The sequence below is a fragment of the Prionailurus bengalensis genome, chromosome B3 (genome assembly GCF_016509475.1).
Source record: "Prionailurus bengalensis isolate Pbe53 chromosome B3, Fcat_Pben_1.1_paternal_pri, whole genome shotgun sequence".
Lineage (NCBI taxonomy): Eukaryota > Metazoa > Chordata > Mammalia > Carnivora > Felidae > Prionailurus > Prionailurus bengalensis.
The window spans coordinates 69,482,894-69,509,294 of NC_057355.1; the positions used below are offsets into that span (position 1 = coordinate 69,482,894).

General features: G+C 43.1%; 1 protein-coding gene across 1 annotated transcript in view; it reads left to right on the forward strand.

Moving 5' to 3' along the window:
* RYR3 (ryanodine receptor 3) overlaps window positions 1–26,401 on the forward strand; it is a 451,654-nt gene that overhangs the window by 305,223 nt on the left and 120,030 nt on the right. The window contains exons 42-46 of the mRNA XM_043554522.1: window positions 941–1,044; window positions 4,163–4,298; window positions 15,401–15,581; window positions 16,995–17,103; window positions 19,546–19,666. Coding sequence (XP_043410457.1) covers window positions 941–1,044; window positions 4,163–4,298; window positions 15,401–15,581; window positions 16,995–17,103; window positions 19,546–19,666 — 651 coding nt within the window. The remainder of the gene's footprint in view (window positions 1–940; window positions 1,045–4,162; window positions 4,299–15,400; window positions 15,582–16,994; window positions 17,104–19,545; window positions 19,667–26,401) is intronic.

Sequence of the window (26,401 nt, forward strand, 5' to 3'; positions counted from 1 at the left end):
TAAGTAGAGATGTTGCTGCCACCCAGAACTGGTGACAGATTTGTGTTGGCATATTCACACAGTTTTTACCTTGTCTTCCTTGGGACCGGCGGCCCATGGCTCATGAAATGCTGCCTGAAATTATAGATCTAGTCTGGGGACACCGCTCCCCCACCCCCAGCCCACTCCACTGACCAAGGAGGTGCTAATGAGACCAAGGTCAGAGACCCAACCCCTTCTTGGAGGGCTGGCTGCAGGCTGCATCCCTCTCTCCTAAGCTTTGAGGTGGACTGGCCAAGAGCAACTGTGGACCGTGTAAATCCATCACCACCACTAGAAAAGCAACACGGTGCATATGCCTTACTCACTGTCCTGGATGTAAACCAAATGAGTTTGTGAAAGACACAAAACCACTCATACATGCATGTGAAATCTGAAAGCTGGAGTTTCCAATTTACCAGATGCAACCTCGGACTCCCAACCTTTTATAAAAAAGTTTTTCTGAGTTCTAGCATAAGAACCAAAGGAAAATCAAAGACAACATTGGTGACCTGATGTAACTGTATGAGCTAATGCTGTTTGAGGCTATTCCCAAACTCTGGTTGGTGGCTCTAGAAATGACCGACTCATTTGAGATTAGTTGGTTAAGTGACATCACTGCCTTTTGAGTGATCACCACAGCAGAGCTCCAAGAAGTATCATGTTAGAAAAATACTTGAAAATACATGGTCCCTGCTAATTACGTGCACTGATTTTCTGACTTAATCCATAGTCAAAATTAATAATGAGTATGGGGACTGGGATAACAAATTCTGTTCTTGGGCAGGCAGCCCCCTCAGAATGGTGATGGGAGTTTAATGTGCTTGCTGCCCTCTCCTGGCCATGAACGTGCACTGCACCCTCAGCTCAGCGCTGGACGGCCTCTGTCCCTTTTCTCTCTCCTTCTCTCTTCCTTCCTCAGCCTCCCCTTCGATGAGGGGATCTACCCCTCTGGATGTGGCAGCTTCCTCCGTGATGAACAACAATGAGTTAGCCCTGGGCTTAGAGGAACCAGACCTTGAGAAGGTAATTGGCCCTGGGGAGGCAATGTGCTTGCCCTCTCCTGCCTTATAGCACAGCCAGGACAAGGAAATGCAGACCAAAGGCTGGGTCTCCATCAGAACCTCTCAATGCTCCATGAAAATGTGGTAGAAAGTGAGTAACCAGCGGCAGTATGATAATTAGGAGCATAGAATCTCCTATGGGCAGGGATAGTCAACTTCTTAGACATGGATATCTGGATATGTGTGCTGTCTGTATGTGGAGGCCCAGCCTCATTGGTCTACATGGAACACTACCAGAGACCTAGATCCTAATAAAGTTCTATGTCATCGAATTCTTAAGTTCACACACTAAAGAAAGAAGCATGATAGAAAACTGTATAATCCATATATGGACAAGGAACACCCACATGTCCTATCCTTGTACAAATGAGGCAAAACTGAGCTGCCCCACATTGGGATTGTGAAGTGTGCTCCCACTGGTGATGATAACTGGAGGCTGATTCACCTACCATTTTTTCCCCATTCCATCTCGGGGCTATTTCCTTGACTGAGTGGCTGCCAAGATTTACAGTATGAAGACTGGTCTGGTGAGGGGGGAGGGGAACAAGTTAAAGGTCATCCGTTGAGTAGTGGGTCTGGAAATGCATGGAAGAAGAGTTCCTAATCCTGACCAGGGGGTCAGGAAGGTCACTCAGGAAAGTGATGAGCCGAGGTGGGAGTAGGAAGCCAGCAGCCTCACCATCAGGAAAAGTGTGTCAAGAATGTGTGAAGTTCAGTGAGGAAAGCATGGTATGCTTGGGAATCGGGAAGGTGTGTGTGACGGATCATGGGGTGTGTGGGGGGAGTGGTGAACAGTGAGGGGAGACAGGAATTGGGCTTGATGCTACCATAATGGTTACCATAGAAGTTCATACTCCTATAGGATCACTGTGGGCCAGGTCCCACTCTGAATTAACTCACATAACCCTTAGAACATGCCTTTTTGTTAGTGCCCCCAGTTATAGGAGAGGAAACTAAGGCCTAGAGGGGTTTAGTTGATGTGCTCAGTGTCATGGGGTTTGTAAGTGTCGGAGCCAGGAGCCACAGGGGTCTGGCTCCGGAGGCCGTGCTCTCACCTGTCATATTACAGGACCTCTCTGTAGAGCCAAGAGCAACAGAAACCATCAGAGGGCTTTAAACAGAGGAATGACTTGTATTTTAGAAAGCACATCTTGGTTTTAGCAAGAAGAACTGATGAGAACAGAGACAAGACACACCCCCTCCCATACACACACGGACTCATGCTCTGCCACCCAGCAGTACGTTGCGTGATAGCTGTTCCACAAATGCCACAAATATTCCTAGTCTGCTTCTGGTGAGACAGACTTTAGTCAAACTCTGCTCTGCATACATTGCAACACCAGTCAAGAACTCCACGTTTGAGGTGGTGAGATGGTAACTGATCCCTGGATAAGAAAGTGGCTGATGGTTCTCTTAGACTAGGACAGTGCCACCTTACACTGATGGGGACTCAGTGCCCATCCTCAGCTGTAGCTCAGCTTTGGAAATGACAGCACTTGACAAAGACCCTAAGTCCCCCCTGGAAGGTGGAAGATGGGCTAGGGAGAGGCCAGGAGGCTGGGAAAGGGAAGAAATGGGGACCTAGGGACATCTGTGAGGGGGAGGCTTCTTCAGGTGGTCCCGGTGGCTCAGCACAGGGCTACAGACTTTGTTGGGACCAGTGTCAGGAAATCACCCAAGTGTGGTTCCTAGGAGAGAGGGGAAAGGACAGGTAAATGCCACAGTTCTTCCTTGCCATTGATCACAACAGAAATTAGGTCCCTTAAGATTGAGCAACAGCCCCCCCACCAACACACGTCGTGCATGCGCGCACACAGACACACAAGGGTGCTTATTTCAGCGGCCACTGAAATGTCCTGCACCTGTAACCTTGAAAACACTGCCGAATTCTTGCCTTTATTGATGTTTTTCTCACATCTTAAAGGCCAAATCAAATCTAAGCTCCAAGCAGAATAGTATCCTTACTGGTTTAAGAAGGAAACGGTGTGATGATTGTTTCTTACTGAATTTTGACTTAGATCCATTGTTCTTACAAAACAACTTGGAGTATGTGACCTCAGCAAATACATGATTCATTTGAAAAACATTGATTGACCATCTGCTATGTGCTGAACCCTGGGAATAATAAAATGAAAAAGATACAAATTCCTGACTGAGGAGTTTACAGCCCAGTGGATTCTCCCCTTCTTCTTGTACACATAAAATAATAAAGGCTAAATTAGAATAGCAACTGCATTTCAAGCAAAGGTCTATTTGCTAGGCACTTTGTCTTGCCTGATATCTTCTAAAAAGTAGGCAAGTCATAAAACACTCTACAAGATCACAGGGCTGATATCCAGTGACCCAGGAAGTGAAGAGAACACTACCAATCCCAGGTCTTAACTGGCCACAGCCCCTCACTCACCACCCCAACCTTAACATTTGGCTTGTGACTTGAGACAACAGTTGTTAATGCAGAACTTGAGTAGGGAGCCCCAATTAGTCAAGGGCCCACTCAGAGTCAACCAGTGACTCAATATTTTGATCTTCAAATACCATGGCCAAATGAACATGGCCCACCTGGACCCATTATCTCCCCAGAGACCCCCTAGTTAGGCCTATGTTTAAATAGTAGTTCCCTCTTGGGGCACCTGGGTGGCTCAGTGTGTTGAGTGTCCAGCTCTTGATCTTGGCTCAGGTCATGATCTCCCAGTTTGTGGGTTCAAGCCCCACATCGGGTTCTGTGCCAGGATTGTGGAGCCTGCTTGGGATTCTCTCTCTCCCTCTCTCTCTACCCCTCCCCCTCCCCTCTCTCTCTCAAAATACATAAAACTTTTTTTAAAATATGTCCGTTCCCTCTTGCCAGAACTGGAAAATCCAGGGAACTGAGCTCATGGCATATTCCTACATAACAGTGACAATCTGTCTTGGCTATTTGGAAACAATGAACTAGAAGTTCTGATTTCAAACTTACTGAATTATTAAAAGTTTGGGGCTCTCTCTAGCTTCTAGGCAAACGAAAGCCCTTCTGTTCCCAGAATTCTGTAGGCCTCACAGCTGTCTCCTAAAAAACTGAGACACTTTTATACTGTTGTTGGCAGGTGGTGACCTACTTGGCAGGCTGTGGCCTGCAGAGCTGCCCCATGCTTCTAGCCAAAGGGTACCCTGACGTCGGCTGGAACCCCATCGAAGGGGAGCGCTACCTGTCCTTCCTGAGGTTTGCCGTCTTTGTGAACAGTGAGTCCCAAAATTTTCATGCCTTTCAGACCTAGGATAGCATAAACTTGGGTACATACAAGGAAAGAGAGATCCTTTGCATTTCTTCCTACCTATAAGTAGGATAGATTCTACAGGTGGTGGGAGACAGGACAATCTCAGGCCAGACAAGGACCAAGAGCAGCATCTGGTGGACAGTGTGTTGAGCTCTAGCACCAGATCCAGGAAGAAAATAAAGGCGAAGGCTAGAGCTTGTCACTGCTTTGTATCTCTTCTATCAGTAAAACAGGGGATTGTTAATAGCTTCATCTCACTTATTCACAAAGCTAACCTCAGGTGTGCCCTCAGATCCTCAGACTATTGGATGAATGGAGGCATACATGGATAAAAATTAAAAATAACTGAGTAACTATAAAAGGTAGCTCAACTCCCAGGAGAAAAAAATATTTCTGTGGCAACCCTAAATACTATTCTTCTCATACAAGTCACTTCCCACTGATAATGAATTCCAAGTGCACAAAACCTCTTTAGTTGCCCAAGTAAAATGTACTGAATCTTGTGTAAAATTTAAGTGGGCTACTTTCTTGAAAATGTGCCCTGTCTCCCAAGATTGTGTTCTAATACCAATTCACGTATATTCACATCAGAATTGTGATCCTTCTCCCTTCTCCAAGTTTGGAGTTCCAGGCTAACAAATCCAGCTTGGCTAGTTACACGATTGCAAAGAGGGATTACAGCTAATAAGCAATCATGCCAAGTGTTCTAGGTATAAGAGTTTATCTTGGAATATACTGACATAATGTGATCACTGATTTCCTGTGTGCTTTTCTTATCTCCCTTCATCCCCGAACTACTACTTGTCTTCCTAGACTCCACTCTTAATATTTGAATGATTTCCATTGTCCTGGTTTCTCCCCCTGGGTCTCATCCAGTCAGATGCTTGATCACCTGTCTTCTGCCACTCTCTGAGTGCTCCTTAGTGTCCCTAACTGTTCCTCACCATCATTGCTGAATTCCATTTCCTCTGAGGCCAGTGTCAGCGTATCCTCTAATAATCTCTTCCACTTCCCATCCAAATCTTTCTGATTCTGGACCACGTGTCCAGAATTAATTCAGAGGTACTATGGTAATAGGGACATTTTTTTAAGTGTATTTTAAGGATTCATAAGTCTCCCTAAATTATCTCAGTAGACTATATGACACAAACCAAATCAAGGCAAGACTCGTTTATTCATCCTGGCCACCTTTTCAAGATCAAGAGCTTTATGAGTCATTTAGAGGGATTGTCTACATAGGTTATGAAGGTAAAGGAATCCACCGGCTATGCACCTATCTAGATTGCCCACATTCCAACACTGATGTATGCTAGTTTCATATGACCAGATTGGGACTGAATAGACTTGCAGATCTGTAGTTGAAATGGTGGGAGTAGACTGTCACAGGGGAAAGCTTGAAAAACAGAGAGATGGAACATATGAGAAAGAAAAAGTTAGAATCTTATTGAAGCCTTAAAGAAGGAGCAAGAGTGCTTTAAAAACAGCTGAGTGTTATGGAAGACTTTGGGCCCGAGAATGGAGTGTCTGAGGAGCAAATATAGTGCAAAACACTTACTGCTTTGCAAATTTAGGCACATTACTAAAACTTTCCTAGCCTCAGTTTTTTTATGTGTGTTAAGTAGAGATAACAGTAGTATATACCTCACAGAGCTGTCATAAGACTTAAATGAAATAATCTGTGGAAAACTTAGCACAGTGCCAGAAACATAGTAAGCCTGCAGTCATGTTAGTTGTCGTTGTTTATGATCCTTACAAGAGTATTAGGGCATTTGAAATGGAAAGACTCTAATAAATGGATTATTTGGGAGTCTCAAAGCCCTCTGTAAGTTTGTTTTTTTTTTTTAATTTTTTTTTCAACGTTTATTTATTTTTGGGATAGAGAGAGACAGAGCATGAACGGGGGAGGGGCAGAGACAGAGGGAGACACAGAATCAGAAACAGGCTCCAGGCTCTAAGCCATCAGCCCAGAGCCTGACGCGGGGCTCGAACTCACAGAGCGCGAGATCGTGACCTGGCTGAAGTCGGACGCTTAACCGACTGCGCCACCCAGGCGCCCCCCTCTGTAAGTTTTTATGTCTAAAAGGTGATTAGAAAGGACTTCCCAGCCCTTTTGTGGCATCTACACAGCAGTTGAAGATAAAGGTGTTAGAGGTGATCATGGTAGATGATAAGAGTGGTCATGATGGGTAATGGTGGGTGGTGACAGGTGGTGATGTTGGATGATGGTGAGGGGTAATATTGATTGGGGATATGAGGGTTGAGTAGTGGTCATAGCAGGTTTTGGGGTGATTGAGGTGGATGGTGGTTAGTGATGAGAAGTGGGTGATGGTTGTGGGGGGTGATGAATGATGGTGGGTGGTCACAGTGGATGATGAAGAGATGTGATGGTTGGGTGGTGGGTTGCCATAGTGGGTGTAGGGGTTACTGTGGTGAGTGGTAGTGAGTGATGATAGAGTTAGTGAGGATGATGGTGGTGATGAGAGCAGCTAACACTTACTGAGCATTTACCATGTGCCAGGCACTGTTCAAAACACTTTGGGATTGGGGGCACCTAGGTAGCTCAGTTGGTTAAACGTCTGACTTCAGCTTAGGTCATGATCTCATGGTTCTGGAGTTTGAGCCCCACATCGGGCTGTCTGCTGTCAGCAAAGAGCCTGCTTCCGATTCTCTGTCCCCCTCTCTCTGCCCCCCCACCCTTCCCCCATATTTGCATGCTTGCTCTCTGTTTCTCAAAATAAATAACTTTTAAAAATTGGGATGTGTTAACTTACATAATACAGAAATCCTAGGTATAAGTTATCTTCCTCATTTTATAGAGAAAGACCTGGTTGCTTAGAAGGATTAAGTGCCTTGCCCAGAATCACACAGCTAGTAGGATGTAAAGCAGGATTTGAAGTAGGATTTGAAATAGAACAATTTGGCCCAAGAGTCCAAACATTACTCAAACATTGTGCAGTATTGTCTTGGTAGTGTAGTCTAATGAATGAATAAGGAGAAACAGCGTTTTCTCCTTTGAGATGTTCAAAAATTGTGGCATTATTTAATTACTGTTTGGCACTAATGTTTTTCTTTTTTAAATTAAGCCAAATCAAAAGCTCTTGCCATATCAAAATAATAGAATTGGAAAATTCTAACATTATTTTCCTAGTCTCTCTTTTTTTTTTTTTTTCAACGTTTATTTATTTTTGGGACAGAGAGAGACAGAGCATGAACGGGGGAGGGGCAGAGAGAGAGGGAGACACAGAATCAGAAACAGGCTCCAGGCTCTGAGCCATCAGCCCAGAGCCCGACTCGGGGCTCGAACTCACGGACCGTGAGATCGTGACCTGGCTGAAGTCGGACGCTTAACCCACTGAGCCACCCAGGCGCCCCTCCTAGTCTCTCTTAATGTTTGATTTAAATCTTGTTAAACAAGATTTGTCTTTAAAAGAACTTCTTGAGGCTATAATTTTCTCCGTTTTTTTATTAGGTTGCTCAGAAGCCTTGAGTTGTGTTTTACTGTGGGAGTAATGAAGTTGAGAGGCTTATATTTACCCAGCAGTTGTAAACTTTATAACCAGTCTAGACACAGCTCTGTCTAGGTATCTGATTAATTCCTTCCTAATGTAGATTCCAAGAAGGAAGATGTCTTACCAATCCACAAGAAGAAGGGAAAGTTATTTTGTGCTTTTTTTGAGTCCTTGGAGTATTTTAGTGATATCTTCCCCAGGCTATAAACTTAGTTGTGAGGGACACACTATTCCTAGCTTTGCTGAATATTTCCCTAGGCAGATTTGTCATCAGTGGACATAACTTGGGGATCCATTATGTGACATGTGAAGCGTATGTGAGGGGCTATGAGATGTAATAAGAGACATGACCTAAAAGTCCTGACGTCATAAAGCAGGAAACAGAGCAAACCTAAGTGGAATTATCAGAAACGTACATGAAATAATTACTAAAAACCTTGTAATCAACCATACCTGCCTACAGAGTGACACATGGGACTACTGACATGCCAAAAGTGACAGTGCATATTGGAATCTGGTAGAGTGAATCTACGAATACCTGGGGAAAAAGGCAAGTGTTGAACAACATCTTGGAGAAACAAATGGACATAGTATAATAGAGTAGTGTGGTGAGAGCATACTGATTGGCTTGAACTAGGAAACATTAATCTTTTATTATATATCAATTTTATCTCAATAAAGCTGGAAAAAAATTTTAAAGTCAAAAGCACCAAGTAGCATGGTAACTTTGAAGGGCACAGTAGATAAAGATGCTTTAAAAAATCAGCCAGTTCATTTCCATCCATGTATTTATTAGAGTCAGAAAGGATGTAATAACCACTCTTAGGTGTGATTGGTACTAAAGACTAGGGATGATTAGGATTAAAATGTGTTAGACATTGTTCTTATGCTCACATTTATAATACAGTTGGAAAGATTCAGCAAACTTTTGAAAAATTGACCAAGAGTAAAAGATTTACATAACAGTTTAAGACAGTTACAAACAACATCACAGTGTTCTACTCAGGAGACACTTCAGGCTGTTGTGGTGAGAGAAGATACAATATGGGTTACAAATGAGATATGGTTACTGGGGGGTGGGTACTTAACGTCTGAGTTATAGCTTCTATCCAATTACAAGACATGTAGAATCTCTTCTACCCCATCTTCCTCATTCTCCCAATGGACCTTCTTGAATCTCTGTGCCTGAGAAGAAAGAAATTGGTCATTGGGGTCAGGACGGGCTCATAGTGACAAAGACAAGGAAATGTGGCTCCATTTGTAGAAACTCAAAGTGAAACTATAAACGCCCAGAGATAGATGGTCAAAACAGCACAAGTAATAGAAAATAAATTACTCACATAAAGAAGCCAATGGCAAACAAATGCCCAGAGCACCAAAATGAGGAAATCTGACTGGGGTGAAAAGCTGTTTGGCCTTGTTATTTTCATGCTAAGTAAATCATTCAGCATTTCTCCCCCACTGCTGCTTGTGGGATCCCAGCAGTGGTGCTGGCTGAGCATTTTGGCATGAGCCCAAATGTCCTGAATCCATAGGGATATGGATTCTTTATCAATCATTTTCTTTTTTTTTTTTTTTTTAATTTTTTTTTTTTTCAACGTTTATTTATTTTTGGGACAGAGAGAGGCAGAGCATGAACGGGGGAGGGGCAGAGAGAGAGGGAGACACAGAATCGGAAACTGGCTCCAGGCTCTGAGCCATCAGCCCAGAGCCTGACGCGGGGCTTGAACTCCCGGACCGCGAGATCGTGACCTGGCTGAAGTCGGACGCTTAACCGACTGCGCTACCCAGGCGCCCCGTCAATCATTTTCTTAATAACGATGGTGAATGAAGTTTGATACCTACATGATGTAGATTTTAACTGAAATAGTAAAACCAGGCTAAAGCTGCTTCATCAACATTATTCCCACAAAATGGCAGTATAATGATCCTACCCATCACAAATTGATTTTCATTAACTCAGTGAGAATGCCCGTATTTAAAAGGTGGACTCTACCCTATTAGAACACACCTCAATTCTGACTCCAGGTTTCAGTCTTAGGCAAATTTTATTTAACATATTTCATGAAAAAGCCATGTGGATGCAAACTCTAGATGCATGGGCAACATTTTAGCATGATTCTAGCATTAAATAGCAGTCTCTAAAATTTCTGGACTACTATACCAGTCCACCCTGCAAGGTTTTCATTCAGTCCTTTGGCTTTAAATTCCACATGTTTGCTCGTGATCCCCCCAATGTACATTCCCATCCTTTTTTCTCTTCCCTGAGCCCCGGACTTGTGTAACCTGCTGCCTACTTGATGTTTCTACTTGAAGGATGAATAGGCATTTCAAATTTTGAACATCTTAAGGATTAATTTGTATATCTACCCTAAACTTGTTCTCTTAGATTCCCCATCCCCCTAGCTAGCACTACTGACTTTGCAAAACTTTTAGGTGGCATCTTTAATTCAGATTTGTTCCTTATCCCCACATTCAATCCACTTAAAATTCTGTAGATTCAGTGTCTAAAAGTTACCTGAAAGCCATCAACTGATTTTTCTCCATCTTCACTGGCCACATCCCACCTCATTATCTTCCACCTGGACCACTTCAGCTGCATAGAAACTGATTTCCCGGTTTCTACTCTTAGAAAGGCATTAATTGGCCTCTGTTGCACTATCTGCAAGATATTTGAGAAGCTCTGCTGCAGGTATATAGACCAGGTAGAGTTCCTCTGTTCCACTTATCTCATTCCAGGGTCTAGGCTTGACCATCTTCTACAATACTTGTCCACTGGTCCTGGATCAGTGACTAGCAAGTAATGTGGGCTTAATGAATGCTTGAATTAATGACCAAATGGGCAAACAGTTCCTCATTTGCTCCCTGGCTGCCATAGTAGTTTATTGACCTATCCCTAGCTCCTCCCTCCACAGATTAGAAAGCCCTAAGGAGGAGATCGTATATCTTAAACACTTGCAATGACTTGGTTCATGCAAATTGCCGACAACCGTATTAAAGTTGGCACTTACAATTAAAAGGTATTGGGTCTTGCTCATCGCCCCTACCTTGTGATACTATAAGTTAAGACACTCTAGATGCATTCATGCTAGGCCTCCAGTGTTCGTTCTTCCTACAGTATGACTTGATGAAGGATATGTTCTTTTCCTTAAGACTAATTGAAATCTGAAGAAATGAACAACCCAGGTGCTTGTAAACAAAGGCTGACAGTTGATCTAGTAATACAGTAATGGATAGTGACCCTCAAATTTTGCATCCAGTCATTTCAAGTCTCTGCCTTGAGTCTCAATGGAGTCTATTCATTTATTCAAAAATATTTTTGAATGCCTATTATGTGTCAGATGTTAACAAGATGCTTGAGCATACAGGGTTAGATAATGCAGACATAAGGCTCTGTTCTTATTACGTAGACAATCTGGTGACAAAAACAGACACAAACTAATACAAACAATTCATTAATTATACTTGTGTTCAATGATTACAGGAAGAGGGCAGGGTGTTTGAGAAGACCAGGTCCTCTAGGGCTTCCAAGGATGAATGGGAGCTACCTAGGTCAAGGGTTTATGTTAGGGTAATGAGAAGGAAGAAGGCATTCCAGGCAAAGGAATTTGAAATAAGGACTGTAGTTAGAATATTGAGAGTAAGAAAATCTATGGACTGTAGGTAAAATCATTGCAATAATACTAATCATCCCTGTGGTGAGAATGACTGCTTCAGGGTCAGATAGGGGGAGAATCATAGCCATTGCCATCTGACTTCTCAGGAATGTTGAAAAGAAGGTAGCAATGTAAAGATAGTGTTGAGAGCCTTTGAAGAAAGGCACTGAGAACATTCACACAGTTATTAAGCTCATTATTCATTTTGGAACTCAAGTAAAAACATTGTTTAAGCCCCTGGGCAAAACTAGTTTACCTCAGATCTCTTGCTCCCTTAAAAAAATGCCCTCAAGGTCAGTATTCAGCTTCCCCACAGTGGATTTGTTTGGCAGTCTAGTTTGCTGAGCTACAGGTAATTAGGAATAGAATGTTCTCTCTCCTAATTATGCCGTCTCCTCTACCTTCTGAAGCCATTGGAAATTCTCTTCCTTGGTCCTCTCTCCAATTAGCAACAATGGTTGCTTACAGTTCCTTCCTCTTGCAGGTTGCTCTCTGCATCCCCCACAGACGTCTAAGATTTAGTAATCAAGAGATGGCTTCCTGGGTCAGTTTTAGCAGCTCACTTAATTAGCTTAGATTTGAAGCCCTGAGATTCAGATAAAATAAGGTTAATTTGGTGAATGAACTTCAATAGCAAGCTCAATGTAGAACCCACGGTCTTAGTTTTTCACATTTTCTTGCACATGGTGGTCCATGTTCCATCTAACTCCATGATGCTGATTGCTGTGGCAAGAAGAGCTAGGTTGATTTCAGCTTGCTGGTAAAGATCATGGCTGATCCACAAGTGTTTCCACCCTGAGAACTGAAAGAATCAGAGTATGATATTTAAATAAGTTTGAATAACAGGATTGGAGGTTTTTGGCCATTTCTGACACTTAAAATTTTACAGTTTTAGCTTCGTTATTCTTACAATGAAAAATGACAACTGGGAGTGTGGGTATAAGTGACACCTGGTAAATTATAGAGGCCAACAACATTTGAAAGTAGTGAGCTGTGAGTTGTATCTATAACTAAGATTATTTGCTCTCAAATAGGTTGATTTTCCTGGTGCTTTTCTTTAAGTGTCCCTCCTGTATCCTGTATTAAACTGTATCAAATATAAATGCTAGGTTTGACTCATAGTTGACTCATAGGAAGACATGGCCTTAGGACTTGGCATCATTGTTGTATCTTCCACAGGTTGCTCAACGTTGTTGAACATCTCCTTGGTTTATCTCCTTCAATGATTCTTTCCACCATACCATTACTGTGATTATTGTGCCCTTTTGCCATCTCCTAAGAATTTTCTTCACATACATTCTGTTTTAGTAAGATCAAATTCTTTTTTATATATTAGATGGAACTTGGAGGAAAGCCTCTTTTTTTTAAATATAATTTATTGTTAAATTGGTTTCCATACAACAACCAGTGCTCATCACCCACTTTCCCCTCTCCCCCACCCCCCCGTCTACCCTTAGTTTGTTCTCAGTCCTTAAGAGTCTCTTATGGTTTCCCTCCCTCCCTCTCTGTAACTTTTGTTTTTTCCCTTTCCCCTCTCCCATGGTCTTCAGTTAGGTTTCTCAAGATCCACATATGAGTGAAAATATATGATATCTGTCTTTCTCTGCCTGGCTTATTTCACTTAGCATAATACCCTCCAGTTCCATCCACATTGCTGCAAATGGTCAGATTTCATTCTTTCTCATTGCCAAGTAGTATTCCATTGTATATATAAACCACATCTTTATCCATTCGTCAGTTGATGGACATTTAGGCCCTTTCCATAATCTGGCTAGAGGAAAGCCTCTTCATAAGAATTTTAGTCTTGTGAAGGATTGAGCTATAAAACAGTAAATGCATGCCAGCAGACTATTTAAATTCAGTGTAATGAAAAGTTTTCTGAATCCAGTTACACAGTTCTAAAACTTACATGGTGTATATTTATAATCTTGAATTTTACCTGTACTTTAGACAGTTGGATGAGAAGAGGATGTCAGCAGGCTGAGCTCTCTGCCAGGACCACAGCTGGGTTGTACTGTATGTTCTCCGGGCCGTGAGTCAAATCAAGTGTGTTCAGGTGTGAGTTCACGTGAGAGCTGAGTACAAGCTAATCTGAAGCCCTGGGACAGCAAGCTCAGCCCCTTTGATTCTCTGAACATGAGGGAGAAATTTCTGTATATGAGGTTAGACTAATAGATTGACTCCAAAAAACTGGAAGTTGCATGAGTATCTCAACAGGGACGTGAGACCCAAGGAGATTGTGCACCATGCATACTTGCACACTGATTTGCTAAAAAGCTGGAATGAAAGCCAGGGCTTCTGAGTTCCCATTCTAATGCTCTGCTTACAACACGCCTCCAAGTTGATTCTTAAAAGTTTTCATTAAACAGAACTCCTGTGATAGTTTTAAAATATGTCTGTAAATTCTTCAGTGCATCTCCCTCCGAAAGATGGATGCTTCTCCCTTTGAGTGAGAGCTGGACTCAGTGAGTCACTTCCAATGAATAGGATATGGCAGAAGTGACAGTATGTGACAAGGTTGTAAAAGGCATCGCGGCTTCTGCCTTACTCTCTCCAATCATTTCCTCTGTGGGAAGCCAGCTGGCATGTGGTGAGAACACTCAAGCAGCCCCACAGAGAGGTCACATGGTGAGGAGCTGAGGCCTCCTGCCAACAGCTGTCTGTTTGTGTGTGTGTGTGTGTGTGTGTGTGTGTGTGTATGCGCACGGAAGCCAATACTCCATGCCCAGTCAAGCCTTCGTGGGACTGCAGTGCTGGCTGACATTTTGGTAGCATCCTCATGGGAGATCCCATGCCAGGACCACTTAGCTCAATCACTCCCAAACTCCTGATCTACAGAAACTTTGTGGTAGTAAATAGTCATTGACTTAGCCTGCTAATATTTGAAGTACTTTGATGCGAGAATAAATAATTAACACAGCAGTGTATCAAGAGGCAACCTCTGTTCTAGAACTCAGTCCTCTGAGAATATCTGATGATCTCATGGAAAAATTTTTTGTCAGCCTTCATCCAATACACAACATCAAAAAAGTCTTTGCTCAGAGTCTTAGCCCAAAGATAAATTCTCAACACAAATTAAGATTTCATCTGAGACTGAAAGTGTGTTTCATGAAGTTGTTGGAACAAGCTGCAAAAACCGCTTTTGGTACCAAGTATTCTCTCTGAGGGGCGCTGGCTGGACCCCTCCCTTAAGTTTTCCAGTTCCCCTGCTTAATCACTGCCTCAGGAAATTAACCCTGTCTCAGTGGTCCATGTTCTTCCAAAGAGAAATGCCAGCAGAATTCAGTTCTTCAACCTGCAGCTTCCCACAGAGGTACTTAGGAATAACCAAGACCGTTTTATCAAGTTGGATAAAGCTGGATAAATAATTTCAGAAAGGTCTGTCGTCCATCCACACAGACTTGGTTGTTCTGAAGTACGTGTTCATAGTCCGTGAGAATACAGTTCATGAGCTACCATGTTATTTCCCTGGATGTTAATTGAAGCATGTCACCTTAAGTTAACATTTTACCTCTTCTCGAGGAAGGAAGGAGATAGGTTTTAGCAGCTTCTCATGGAGTTAGTAAACATGTCAGGTTCTTTGTCCTCTAAGTCAATTGTGACTGAATCAGTAATCTGTGGAAGACTTGCCTTCTGAGGATCAAAATAGTAGTGAAAGAATCACAGTGCAAAAATCCCAAACTTAAAACTCAGATTCTGTTCTATGATGGTTAATCTTAATGCTTCAGAAAACAGATTTTGACCGAATTTATCAAAGCTCCCCTTTCTCTCCATCAGTATTACCTCCTAATTTTAAGAATAAGTGACACACTCAATCCAATACTGTTCTTCTCACCTCATCAATTAGAAATAATTGGGGGTGTCCCTTCCAGTGAAAAGGAAATAATGCCCCTTTTCCTTAGGTGAAAGTGTGGAAGAAAATGCTAGCGTCGTGGTCAAGCTGCTCATCAGACGCCCAGAGTGCTTCGGCCCAGCCTTGCGAGGTGAAGGAGGAAACGGTCTATTGGCAGCCATGCAGGGTGCCATTAAGATCTCTGAGAACCCAGCTCTCGACCTCCCCTCTCAGGGATATAAGAGAGAAGTGTAAGTGAATGGAATTGCCTTCTGGGCCTGATACAATTGGTAAGCTCCCAAATATTGTCAGTAAATGGATTATTAAGGAAGTGTCCATAGCTTCTCCCTAGTGGGGAAAGCACAGGTTCTCTACAGTTGTAGTTAAAACCTTTTAAATCACTTTGTCAAGCACACTGCCATCTTGACTCTCCCAAGTAAGGCTAGTGATCAGGATCACCTTCCCCCACCCCTTGCATGTCTCCTCTTCCATTCTCTCTTACACCAACTGGCAGATCGAGCCATCTAAAAGCTCTTTCAGCCCCCACTGTGCCTCCCTTACGGCATCACTACAGGAGGAAGCTGCAGAGACGAAAGGCTGGACCGGCCAAGGTTACGGCCACTGTCTCCCTCCAGCCCATTCCCGTTAGTGCTTAAACCTCAGTGCCTCATCCCTTACCTCACTTTTGCAGAGAGGTAGTACTCTCCGCTTTCCCTCCCGAAAGTGTTTTGATTTGATTCCTCAGGTAAAAAAAAGAGAGCTGCACGGGGCCCCGGCACGACTCAGTTAAGTGTCCGACTCTTGGTGTCGACTCAGGTCATAATCTCACAGTTCATGAATTCGAGCCCCGCATCAGGCTCTGTGCTGACAGCAGGAAACCTGTTTGGGATTCTCTCTTCCTCTCTCTCTGTCCCTCCCCCCACTTCACTCTCTCAAAATAAATACATAAATTTTAAAAAGAGAGAGAGAAAAAGAGAGCTGTAGAATGTGAAAAATCACAGCATTGATAATCCCGGTATTTAAGGGTTCAGGATGTAGTTGGTGGGTTGGTGGACTGTCTTGTCCTTGTGTATTGGGACCAGTTCCCTTTCCTTTATTATAGCCTCTATATTAGACCCCAGAATCTAGAGAGTGGGTATAACCCCATAGGGGTACCTGTCTAAGCAGTTGGGGTTCATTTGCTTATTATTTGCTCTGGTAGGTGATCTGGTAGAATTAGAAAAAACCCAAAACATCAGCTGCTCCACCTTCCTCGTGTAGCATGAGAAGAAACAGAGGCCAGGGTCATACAGCTTGTTACCAACAGAGCCAGGGCATGGACTTACTCCAATATGCTTTCCATGCACGTTCAGGGTGGAAAATGGAATGAAGAGTTGGTGGGAACTTTGGGAAATCCTGCTCCACTCCACGGGTCTGCAGGATCAGCTCATGTCAGTACTTAGGCCTTGAAGTTCAGAGGACCTAGGAATTCCGTGGACAAACATTTGGGTCCTTTGAGCTTACTGAGTAAAACCACGTTGTTGGGAGGGAGGGCGTCCAAGGGAAAGGATATGGGATCCTTAGGATGAGCAGAGGGTTTCATTGTCTTGCAGTTCATGTCCAATAACATGGCCACACCTGCCAGGCTTCCTCACACCTTCCCCATGTTGGTTCTCTTTCCGCAGCACGGAGGACGGTGAATATGAAGAAGAGATCGTCCACATGGGCAATGCAATTATGTCTTTCTATTCAGCCCTTATAGATCTCCTGGGCCGCTGTGCTCCTGAAATGCATGTGAGTTCCCACTGGGCAACTTTGAGGGGCTTGAGCGAAAGAGCACTGGAGATTTCCTGAACGTAATTTCTTCTTCAGTCTCTGGCATTTCTCTCAGTTCCTTTTAGCTACTAGAGTAGTTTCCACCTCTCATAGCTGATGCCACAGGCTTCTAAGGAATGATTCCTGAGCAAGTCCCTGTGTTGTGTGATTTCTCTGTGGCGCTAGTTGGGCACATCCTCCACATATTCCGTCTTATAAGCCCCCCCAAATTACATTTCCATTCCATCAATTTGTCCAGAATGTGACCAACTTGATTCTTGACTGTGGCCACTGGTGCACTCCACATGGAAAATCCTCTTTTCCCAATGCCCCATGGTGTTAGGCACCAGGGAGGCAGTCTCTATCCCTGGCTCATGTGTGATTATTTCCCAGAGGTAAACTTTGCAGGCAAAAGGAAAAAAAAAAATAGATGCTTCTATTTTTATGGGATGACTTCTCAGGCTTCCAGTTCTGTCCTAAAAAGTTATGTTCCTCCTCTTCCCTTTTCACCTCTGCTCAGGGATGAGCGAGAGTGACCTTATTTCACATAAGGCCTCACATGATTAGGAAAGGAGGAAATAATTCCATTTTATATCAAAATAGAAAAGTTTAAAAATTTTTTCATTAAAAAATGTCCTTGGTCATTTCTTAAAAGAACTGTTTGATTTGCTCATTCAAGCCTCCGGTGCCTGCCTGCCTCTTCCTGCACTGCTCACCGCATTTGGATTAAGCCAGGGTATCTCTCAAACGTGGTTTGCAATGCAGATTGGGTTAATATAAACAGTGGTATCTAGTGTTGATGAGACTGTGTATTTGGTCATTGACAGGTTAACAATAGATATGTTGTATTTTTTTTTAATTCTTACAAAAGACAGAACTCATTAAAATAGTGGCTTTCAAACTTTTTGACCAAAAAAAAATTGTTTTAGCCATAGTAAGAAATTTAATTTACCTTGCAACCCACCATATATATGTATATGTGCATATATATATATGATGTGTGTATCTATCTATCTATCTATCTATTCAAGAAACTGAATTTACCATTCCTACAGACACTGCATGCTAACATTTTCTTTTCTGTACTAATCTACTTCATGCTTTTTAATGCAGGTCACAACCCCCTAATGTGATTGCACAGCCCACTAATTGGTCACAACCTATAGGTTAGGACGCTGCACTAAAGTATCCAGTCTTCTCTTTCTTCCAGTATGTCATGGGGCCTGCCTAAAACACAGTCTAGCCCATTTGCAAATCCATCTACAAGTGGGTAGGGAAACTATCCCAGTGTGGAAGAATCCAGGTTAAAAGTACTGTGCATAGAAGAAAGTCTAAATCTTGCTAAGGGAGCCTGATCAGAATTCTTAACTGAGGATTCTGGTTCCTACTGTGATAAATCAGCCTCATCCACATAAGCCCATCTTTCCATTTTTGTGCCTTTCAACAACTGAAGCTTTAAAGGGAGGAAGGGAAAAACTAGCATGTTCTACAGTCTTGGGGCAGGATGAGGCACGTTGTCAGTTCCCTCATCACTGGCCATCACTTGAGAAAGCAAGTTACACATTTGGCTTATTCTCACGAAGACAGCATTGTGGGACAGGTAAGCCATCAGAGCTGTTCCATCTGGGAAGGAGTTCCTTCCTTCCTTACTGCCCCTCTGGCTTGACAGTTGACACATAACCCTTCTCAGCACCCTTCCCTCAGGCTCCTACTCTATAAGTGGTGGTTGGAGGGGAGGAGCCATCATCACCCATGCAAGATTCCATCCTGAGCTCGTAACAGTTCAGTTTGCAGCTGAGAGTCTGTTCTCAGAAGCTTACCCACTGTCCTCATGTTCCAGATATGCACCTGTACACACTGGTTGGCTCATTCATGATCGTATGGATCAGGTTATCCATCTCGGGATACCTCTGCTTAGACACTCACATTCTCTAGGACATTCTCTATCAATACCTCTTGCCCACCCCCAGCCCCAGCATTAATCAAACTTTTAGGAAGGTGAAATTCATAAGTGACTTCTGTATTTTAGCTGAATTCTAAAGTCTGGAATTGTGGCCACAATGTCAACACTTCTGTCATGGCCACTGAGAATTCCGTGTATTGCAGTCACACTGAAAATCCCCAGCAGCCTGCACATTTACTGCAGAGACTTGATCCCATAACTGCATAACCACTGTAATCACAGCAAAGGAATCGAGTGACCTCCTTGTTCAGAGTTATTCCCTCAGTATCACCTCCTCAAGAAAATCAAAAAAAGAAAGCTCCCTTCTTTCCCTATGGCCATAAGTGTCTATGGCAATTAGAGAAATATAGAAGTGTACCGACCCCTTAAGGAGAACTATTTCACTGCCAGAGGTTTGGAGGTGGGTGGTGAGGGGTGTGGGAACTTCCTTTATGTCATTCTCCAACACTGCATTGCAGCTTATCCAGACAGGAAAGGGGGAAGCCATCCGGATCAGGTCAATCCTGCGCTCCCTGGTCCCCACTGAGGACCTGGTTGGGATCATCAGCATCCCCTTGAAGCTGCCTTCCCTGAACAAAGGTAAGAGAAGCAGCTGAAGGCTGAGTTCTGCCAGTCTCCCAGGGGGCCACTCGCTCAAGGGCTGGACTGTGTACTGGTAGGTAGCCTGTCTTTCCAGGCTCCTACTCATGGGACAGGCAGCACTGGGAAAGGTTGCTCTTTTTCTGGCAATGAGGAATTATCTCCTCCTGGCTCCAGCTAGCTGCTGTCTCCTCTGGTCTGCTGTCAGAGACTCCTGTACCCTTTTCCCCATGGGGAGGGCCAGTCTAGACCTCACAGTCCTCTGAGTGCTCTAACCCTCTGGAAGGAAGCTGATGGAATGGAACCAATGAAAGCTCTCACCTCAGCCTTCTTTCTCCTTTGCCTCAGTGTCCCCGGATTGTGCAGCCAGGTGGGCAGCAGACGGCTAGGGCCTGACTTAGGCTCCCTTCCACCACAGCCCTGTGAACCTCATGTCCATGGATATAAAGAGGTTTTCACCCAGTGCTACTTGCCAGATGACCTTTGGCATCGATCAATGTTAGCTTTGCAAAACCTATACTTTCCCAAAAGGATTCAATTTCTCCATGTCACTGCACTTGCTATCCAGGCAGTTTCCTCCTGGCAGTTGGAGGAATTGAAAAGATAACATGACTCTGACTATTACAGTGTTTCCCAAACTGGTGTTACGCAGAACATTTTTGTAGAAAACATTAATTGCTGTATGTGTTAAGAAGTTTGGAGTAATATAAGTTTGGGAAATGCCTTGGGATATATCACATTTTTTCCCGCATAATTGAGCTACAATATATAATATTATGTAAGTTTAAGGTATACAGTGTGATTTTGTGTGTGTGTGTGTGTGTGTGTGTGTGTGTGTGTATTTTGCAGGTGTTTACCACAATAAGTTTAGTTAACACCTCCTTGGCCTTACATAATTACCTTTTTTGTTGTTCTATTGAGAGTATTAAAGCTCTACTCTCACAGCAACTTTCAAGGATATAATACAGTATTGTTAACTTAGTCACCATGCTATATATACCATTAGATCCCCGACTTACTCATCTTATAACTGAAAGTTTGTGCTCTTGGACCAGCATCTGCTCATTTACCCTACCTCCCCCATGACCTGGTAATTATCATTCTACTCCATGTTTCTATAATTTGAGTGTTTTTAGATTATACATATAAGTGAAACCATACAATATTTGTCTTTCTCTGACTTATTTCACTTAACATAATGTCCTCAAGGTCCATTCATGTTACTGCCAATGGCAAGATTTCCTTTTTTCTTATAGCTGACTAATATTCCTGTGTGTGTGTGTTCACATTTTCTTTATCCATTCATCCATCAACAGACACTTAGACTGCTGCCATGTCTTGGCTCTGGTGAATAATGCCACAATGAACATACGGATGCAGATATCTCTTTGAGATGATGATTTTGTTTCCTTGGGGAATATACCCAGGAGGGGGATTGCTGGGTCATATGATAGTTCGATTTTTCATTATTTTGAGGAATCTTCATACTGTTTGCCATGGCACCTGCACCAGTTTACATTCCTACCAACAGTGCACACGAGTTTCCTTTACTCCAAATCCTTGCCAGTATTTGCTATTCCCTGTCTTTTTGAAAATAGCAATTCTAATAGGTATGAGGTGACAGCTCATTGTGGTTTTGATTTTCATTTCCCTGATTATTAGTAATGTTGAGCACCTTCTTGTGCGCCTGTTGGTCATTTTCATGTCTTTAGAAAAATGTCTTTTCAAGCCCTTTGCCCATTTTTTTAAAGTGTGTTTGTTTAGAGAGAGACAGAGGCAGTGCAAGAGGAGAGGGGCAGAGAAAGAGGGAGAAAGAAACCCAAGCAGGCTCTGTGCTGCCAGAGCAGAGCCCAACATGGGGCTCAAACTCATGAAACTGAGATCGTGACCTGAGCCAAAAGCAAGAGTCTGATGCTCAACCAGCTGAACCACCCAGGCACCCCTCAAGTCCTTTGCCCGTTTTTAATTGGGTTTAGGGTCTTTTTCTTGTGAATTCTATGAGTTCCTTATGTCTTTTGGATTTTAACTCCCTGTCGGATGGTTTGCAAGTATTTTCTCCTATTGTGTAGGTTGCTATTTCGCTTCGTTGTTGGTTTTCTTTGCTGTGCAGGAGTTTTTTCTTTTAGGTAGTCCCACCTATTAATTCTTGGTTTTGTTGCCTCTGCTGCTGGTGTCATATCCAAAAAAAAATATTTCCAAGACTGAAGTCAAGGAGTTTGCCTTTTATGTTTTCTTCTAGTTTTACAGTTTCAGGTCTTCCATTTCCTTAGTCCATTTTGAGGTAATTTTTGTAAGTGGTGTAACTATGGGTCCAGTTTCATTCTTTTGAGTATGAATATGTAGTTTCCCCCAACACCATTTTTTGAAGAGACTGTCCTTTCCCCATTGAATATTTTTGGCTTCTTTGTCAAATATTAGTTGACAATATATGCATAGGTATATTTCTGCCTCTCAACTGTATTCCATTGGTCTGTGTGTCTGGAATTTATCCATTTTTTCTGGGTTGTCCAATTTGTTGGTGCATAATTAAGCATAATAGTCTCTTGTGATTTTTTTATATTTGTGTGGTATCCATTGTAACACCTCCTCTTTTGTTTATAATTTTCTTTATTTCAGCCCTCTTTTTCTTGGTAATTCTAGCTAAATCTTTATCAACTTTATCTTTTCAAAAGTTAGCTATTAGTTTTGTTGATCATTTTAGTGTCTTTTCCATTCCTTATTTATTTCTGTTCTTTTTTTTTTTTCCTTCCTTATGTATGGGAGTATTCTGGATCTAACTATATACTTATCCATATTACCAGTGTGTTTTATGTTTTCATGTTATTGTTTAGTATCCTTTTATTTAAGCTTGAAGAACTGCTTTCAGGGGTACCTGGATTGCTCAGTCAGTTAAGTGTCTGACTTTTAATTTTGGTTCAGGTCATGATCTCATGGTTTGTGGGATAAAGTCCCACATCAGGCTATGTGCTGACAGTATGGAGTCTGCTTGGGACTCTCTCTTTCTCCTTGTCTCTGCCCCTCCCCTTATTGTACTCCCTCTCCCTCTAAATAAGTAAGTAAGTAAGTAAGTAAATAAATAAATAAATGGGGGGGGGAGAACTCCTTTCTGCATTTCTTTTTTTTTTTTTATTGTTTTTTAACACTTACTTATTTCTGAGAGATCACGAGCAAGGGTGGGGCAGAAAGAGAAGGAGACACAGAATCTGAAGCAGGCTGCAGGCTCTGAGCAAGCTGGCAGCACAGAGCCTGATGTGGGGCTCAGAACCATGAACTGTGAAATCATGACCTGAGCCGAAGTCGGATGCTCAACCGACTGAGCCACCCAGACGCCACTCTTTCAGTATTTCTTGTAAGGCAGGTCTAGTGGTGATGAATTTCCCCAGCTTTTGTTTGTTTGGGAAGGTATTTCTCTCACCTCCACTTCTGAAAGACAACTTCACTAGGTAAACTATTCTTGGTTGGCGTTTTTTTCATTTAGTGCTTCGCATGTATCATCCCATCTCTCCTAGCTTGCTGCAGAGTTTTTCTGCTGAGAAATATACTGATAGTCTAATGGGGGTTCACTGGTGTCGGTGAAATTTTTTCTTTTGCTGCTTTTACAATTCTTTTTGCCTTTGATGTAGACAGTTTTAGTATAATGGGTCTTGGAAAAGATCATTTCAGATTGAAATTAAAGGGTGACTTCTTAGCTTCATGAACTTGGATGTCCACAGATCTCTCTGGGTTTGGGAAGATCTCAATGGTATTTAAATAAGCTTTCTCCTTCTTTGCCCTCTCTTCTACTGTGGGACTTGAATGATGTGTAGATTGTTCCTCTTAATGGTGTCCCATAAATCCTATAGGCTTTCTTCATTTTCATTCTTTTTTCTTTTTCCCCTTAATGGGAAATGTCAAATGATCCTTCTTTAATTTCATGGATTCTTCTGCTTGGGCCAGGGTGGTGTTGAAGTGCTCTACACAATGAATTCTTTCATTCAGTCACTGTATTCTTGAGCTGTGAAATTTGTGTTTGTTTCTTTATGTTTTTGACCTCTGAGCACCTTGAGAATAATTATTTTGAATTCTTTGCCAAGTAATTCATGTGTCTCCATTGTCTTTGGGGTCAATTACTAGGAGTTTACTGTGTTCCTTTTGTGGTGTCCTGTTTCCCTTCTTTGTTGTGACACCTATAGCCTTGCATAGATACCTGCACCCTGGGAGAAGCAGTCACCCCTTCACACTTCATGGACTGACTTTGGTAAGGAAAGACCCTCACCTGCAGGTGGGGGCATGTTAGAGTGTGCTGTGACCCCAGATCTCGTGGGACAGGGCACCAAGCACAGGTGTGTGCTTTGGCTTTAGATCTGGAGCTTGGGGGGCATGATGTCTTGGCAGCTCAGGCCACTGCAGTCCACCACACTGATAATTATGCGGTCCTTGGCAAGTCCTGCTGGAGATCCTCAGTAGCTGCAAGGGCTATTGGGATCCTCAGCAGTGAAGTCCATATCTAACAACTAGGAAGAAGGGTAGGCAGTGGTGGTAGCTGGAGCCGGTGATGTGTACACTCTGCTGCAGGGACCAACTGCAGGTGCCTGTGTAGTGGCACAGGCCAGTTGCAGACACACGTGGAGTGGCAGGAGCCAGGGTGAGCAGCAAGTATCAGGGTGAACTGTATGGAGGCACTAGCACCTGCGGGGACCCTGGCTGTCAGCATGCGTGCCTGCGGCTGCAGGGTCTCACCACAGGTGCACAGCAGTAGTAGCCAGTGACAAGACTCAGGCCAGTGAGATGCAAGTTCACAGTTGAAGGTGCCAGCTGAGATAAGCCCAGCAGTGCAGGCCACTGACTGGAGGCAAGGCCAGAGCTGGGCCCACAAGCAGCTGTGGGGCCCTGGTTGTCTGCATGTACTCCCATGGCTGCAGGATCTTACCACGGGTGTACGCATGGAAACAGAGGCCAGTGATGGAAGTCTTCCCAAGTGTGCCCATGATGGTGGGTATCAGCTGCAAGGGTCTGGGCTGGCATCTTGAATCAGTACAGCTGCAGAGCCCAGGACTGGCTGCCAATACAGATCAGGGTTCTGGCATTGAGAGATATGGGAGTGAGAAGAGACCCAGGTGGCTGGGCATCTGCAAACACAAAACCTGGGAAACCTGCCAGGGTTTCACGGTGGCTAATGCTGGGTGTTGGTTTCTTCACTGGCAAGAGCTGCTGGGGTCCTCTGCAGAGCAGGTCACTGGTGACCACAGTGACTCCCACTGCCTGGTTGATGCAAGTGGCCCTTGCCCTTCTTTCTTTTCCTGAGACCCCTCCCTTCACTGGGCTCTAGCTGGGGTGAGACAGAAGGTATCCTTCATGTAGCTCCCCAAAAGGTAAAGGAGATGATTGTTCACCCCATTCTCTTTACCCAGTGAAGGGAACTCTTTCTAGATGAGCAGCTCCTGCTTGGCCCTGAACAGTGCCAGCCTGGGATAATGCCAGCAAAATGTATCCTTACTTTCTTGTGCAGTGATTCTCAGGTTTTTTGTTCCACTGTGTTACTGAAGTTTCTTACGTTGACTCCTGGCTTCTCCCAGTGCTGTTTTTGTTCATGGATAGCTAATTGTTGATCTTTGTGGGTCTCTTACTTCTTAGTCTTGGTGATATCAATCTCGAAAATGTTGTGCTTATCATGAAGAACAAAGATTATAGAGCCTTTGAAAAAACATATGATAAAAGAAATGTCAAACTCAGAATTACCCAAACTTCTTGAGCACAAAACACTTAGTATTGTATAAAATGAATGTTCCTCAGAACATGAGTCTCAGAGATTAATTCAGCCTCGCCATTCAGATCTGGCTCCCCCTGGTGTTCAGCAGAGGCAGGTAGCTTCTTGTTGGGAAGGTCCCCTTCTCTCCTTGCTTGGCCAGAGCCCTGCACTGATCCCTGCGCTGAATGAGGCTCTGGGCTGGATAGGACTAAACCTTTGTGGCTCTCAAGGTAATTTATGAAGTACAGTATGTAAATATGCTCTGATTTAGCTTGATCATTTAGGGGCTCTTTTTCCTATTTTTTTTTTTTTTTGATATTAACAAACTTTCAAACTCCTGTCTTTATTCTCTAAGTCAAGCAGTTTTTGTTTTCTTCATGGTATTCCTCGCTTCACCTTTGAACTTTTGTATTAAAATAAGATTAGAATTATTGGAATATCTGTCCTCAATTTCACCTAAATCAGATAATAGTTTCCAAATACTAAGAGAATATTTCCTCAGCTTTGTGCTATTTATGATGTAATGGCTACAGACAAGACACACTCTTAAACTTAATCTCCCTTACATTTTCTTCCTTCATTTCTTCTGTCTTCAGTCAACAAAGCAAAAAAACCAAGCCCCGATTCCTGGCATTTGCCCATTTTGTGTGGTGTAAGTACTCTCACCATGGTCCATTTCAGGCTCTCAATGTGTGTCACTGAGCCACAGAGTTGGAAAGAGAATGCACATAGCACACCACTGTATTGTATTTCCAACATGCAAATTAAACAGATATAAATAACCTCAAAAATATAGTTGATAGCAACGTCATTAGGAGGTGATGCGTTTTGAGTATTTGTCACCTTTCTAAATATAATTTACTTAATTGTAAATTTTAGTTGTTGATAATGAGTATGTCTAACAACTGGCTCAAGAAAATTCCTGAAATGTAAGCAACCGGCTGTTCCAAGCGAGTATCCGCTGGCTGCAGCACAATACTGTATTCCTGTTGCTTGTTAGGAGAACA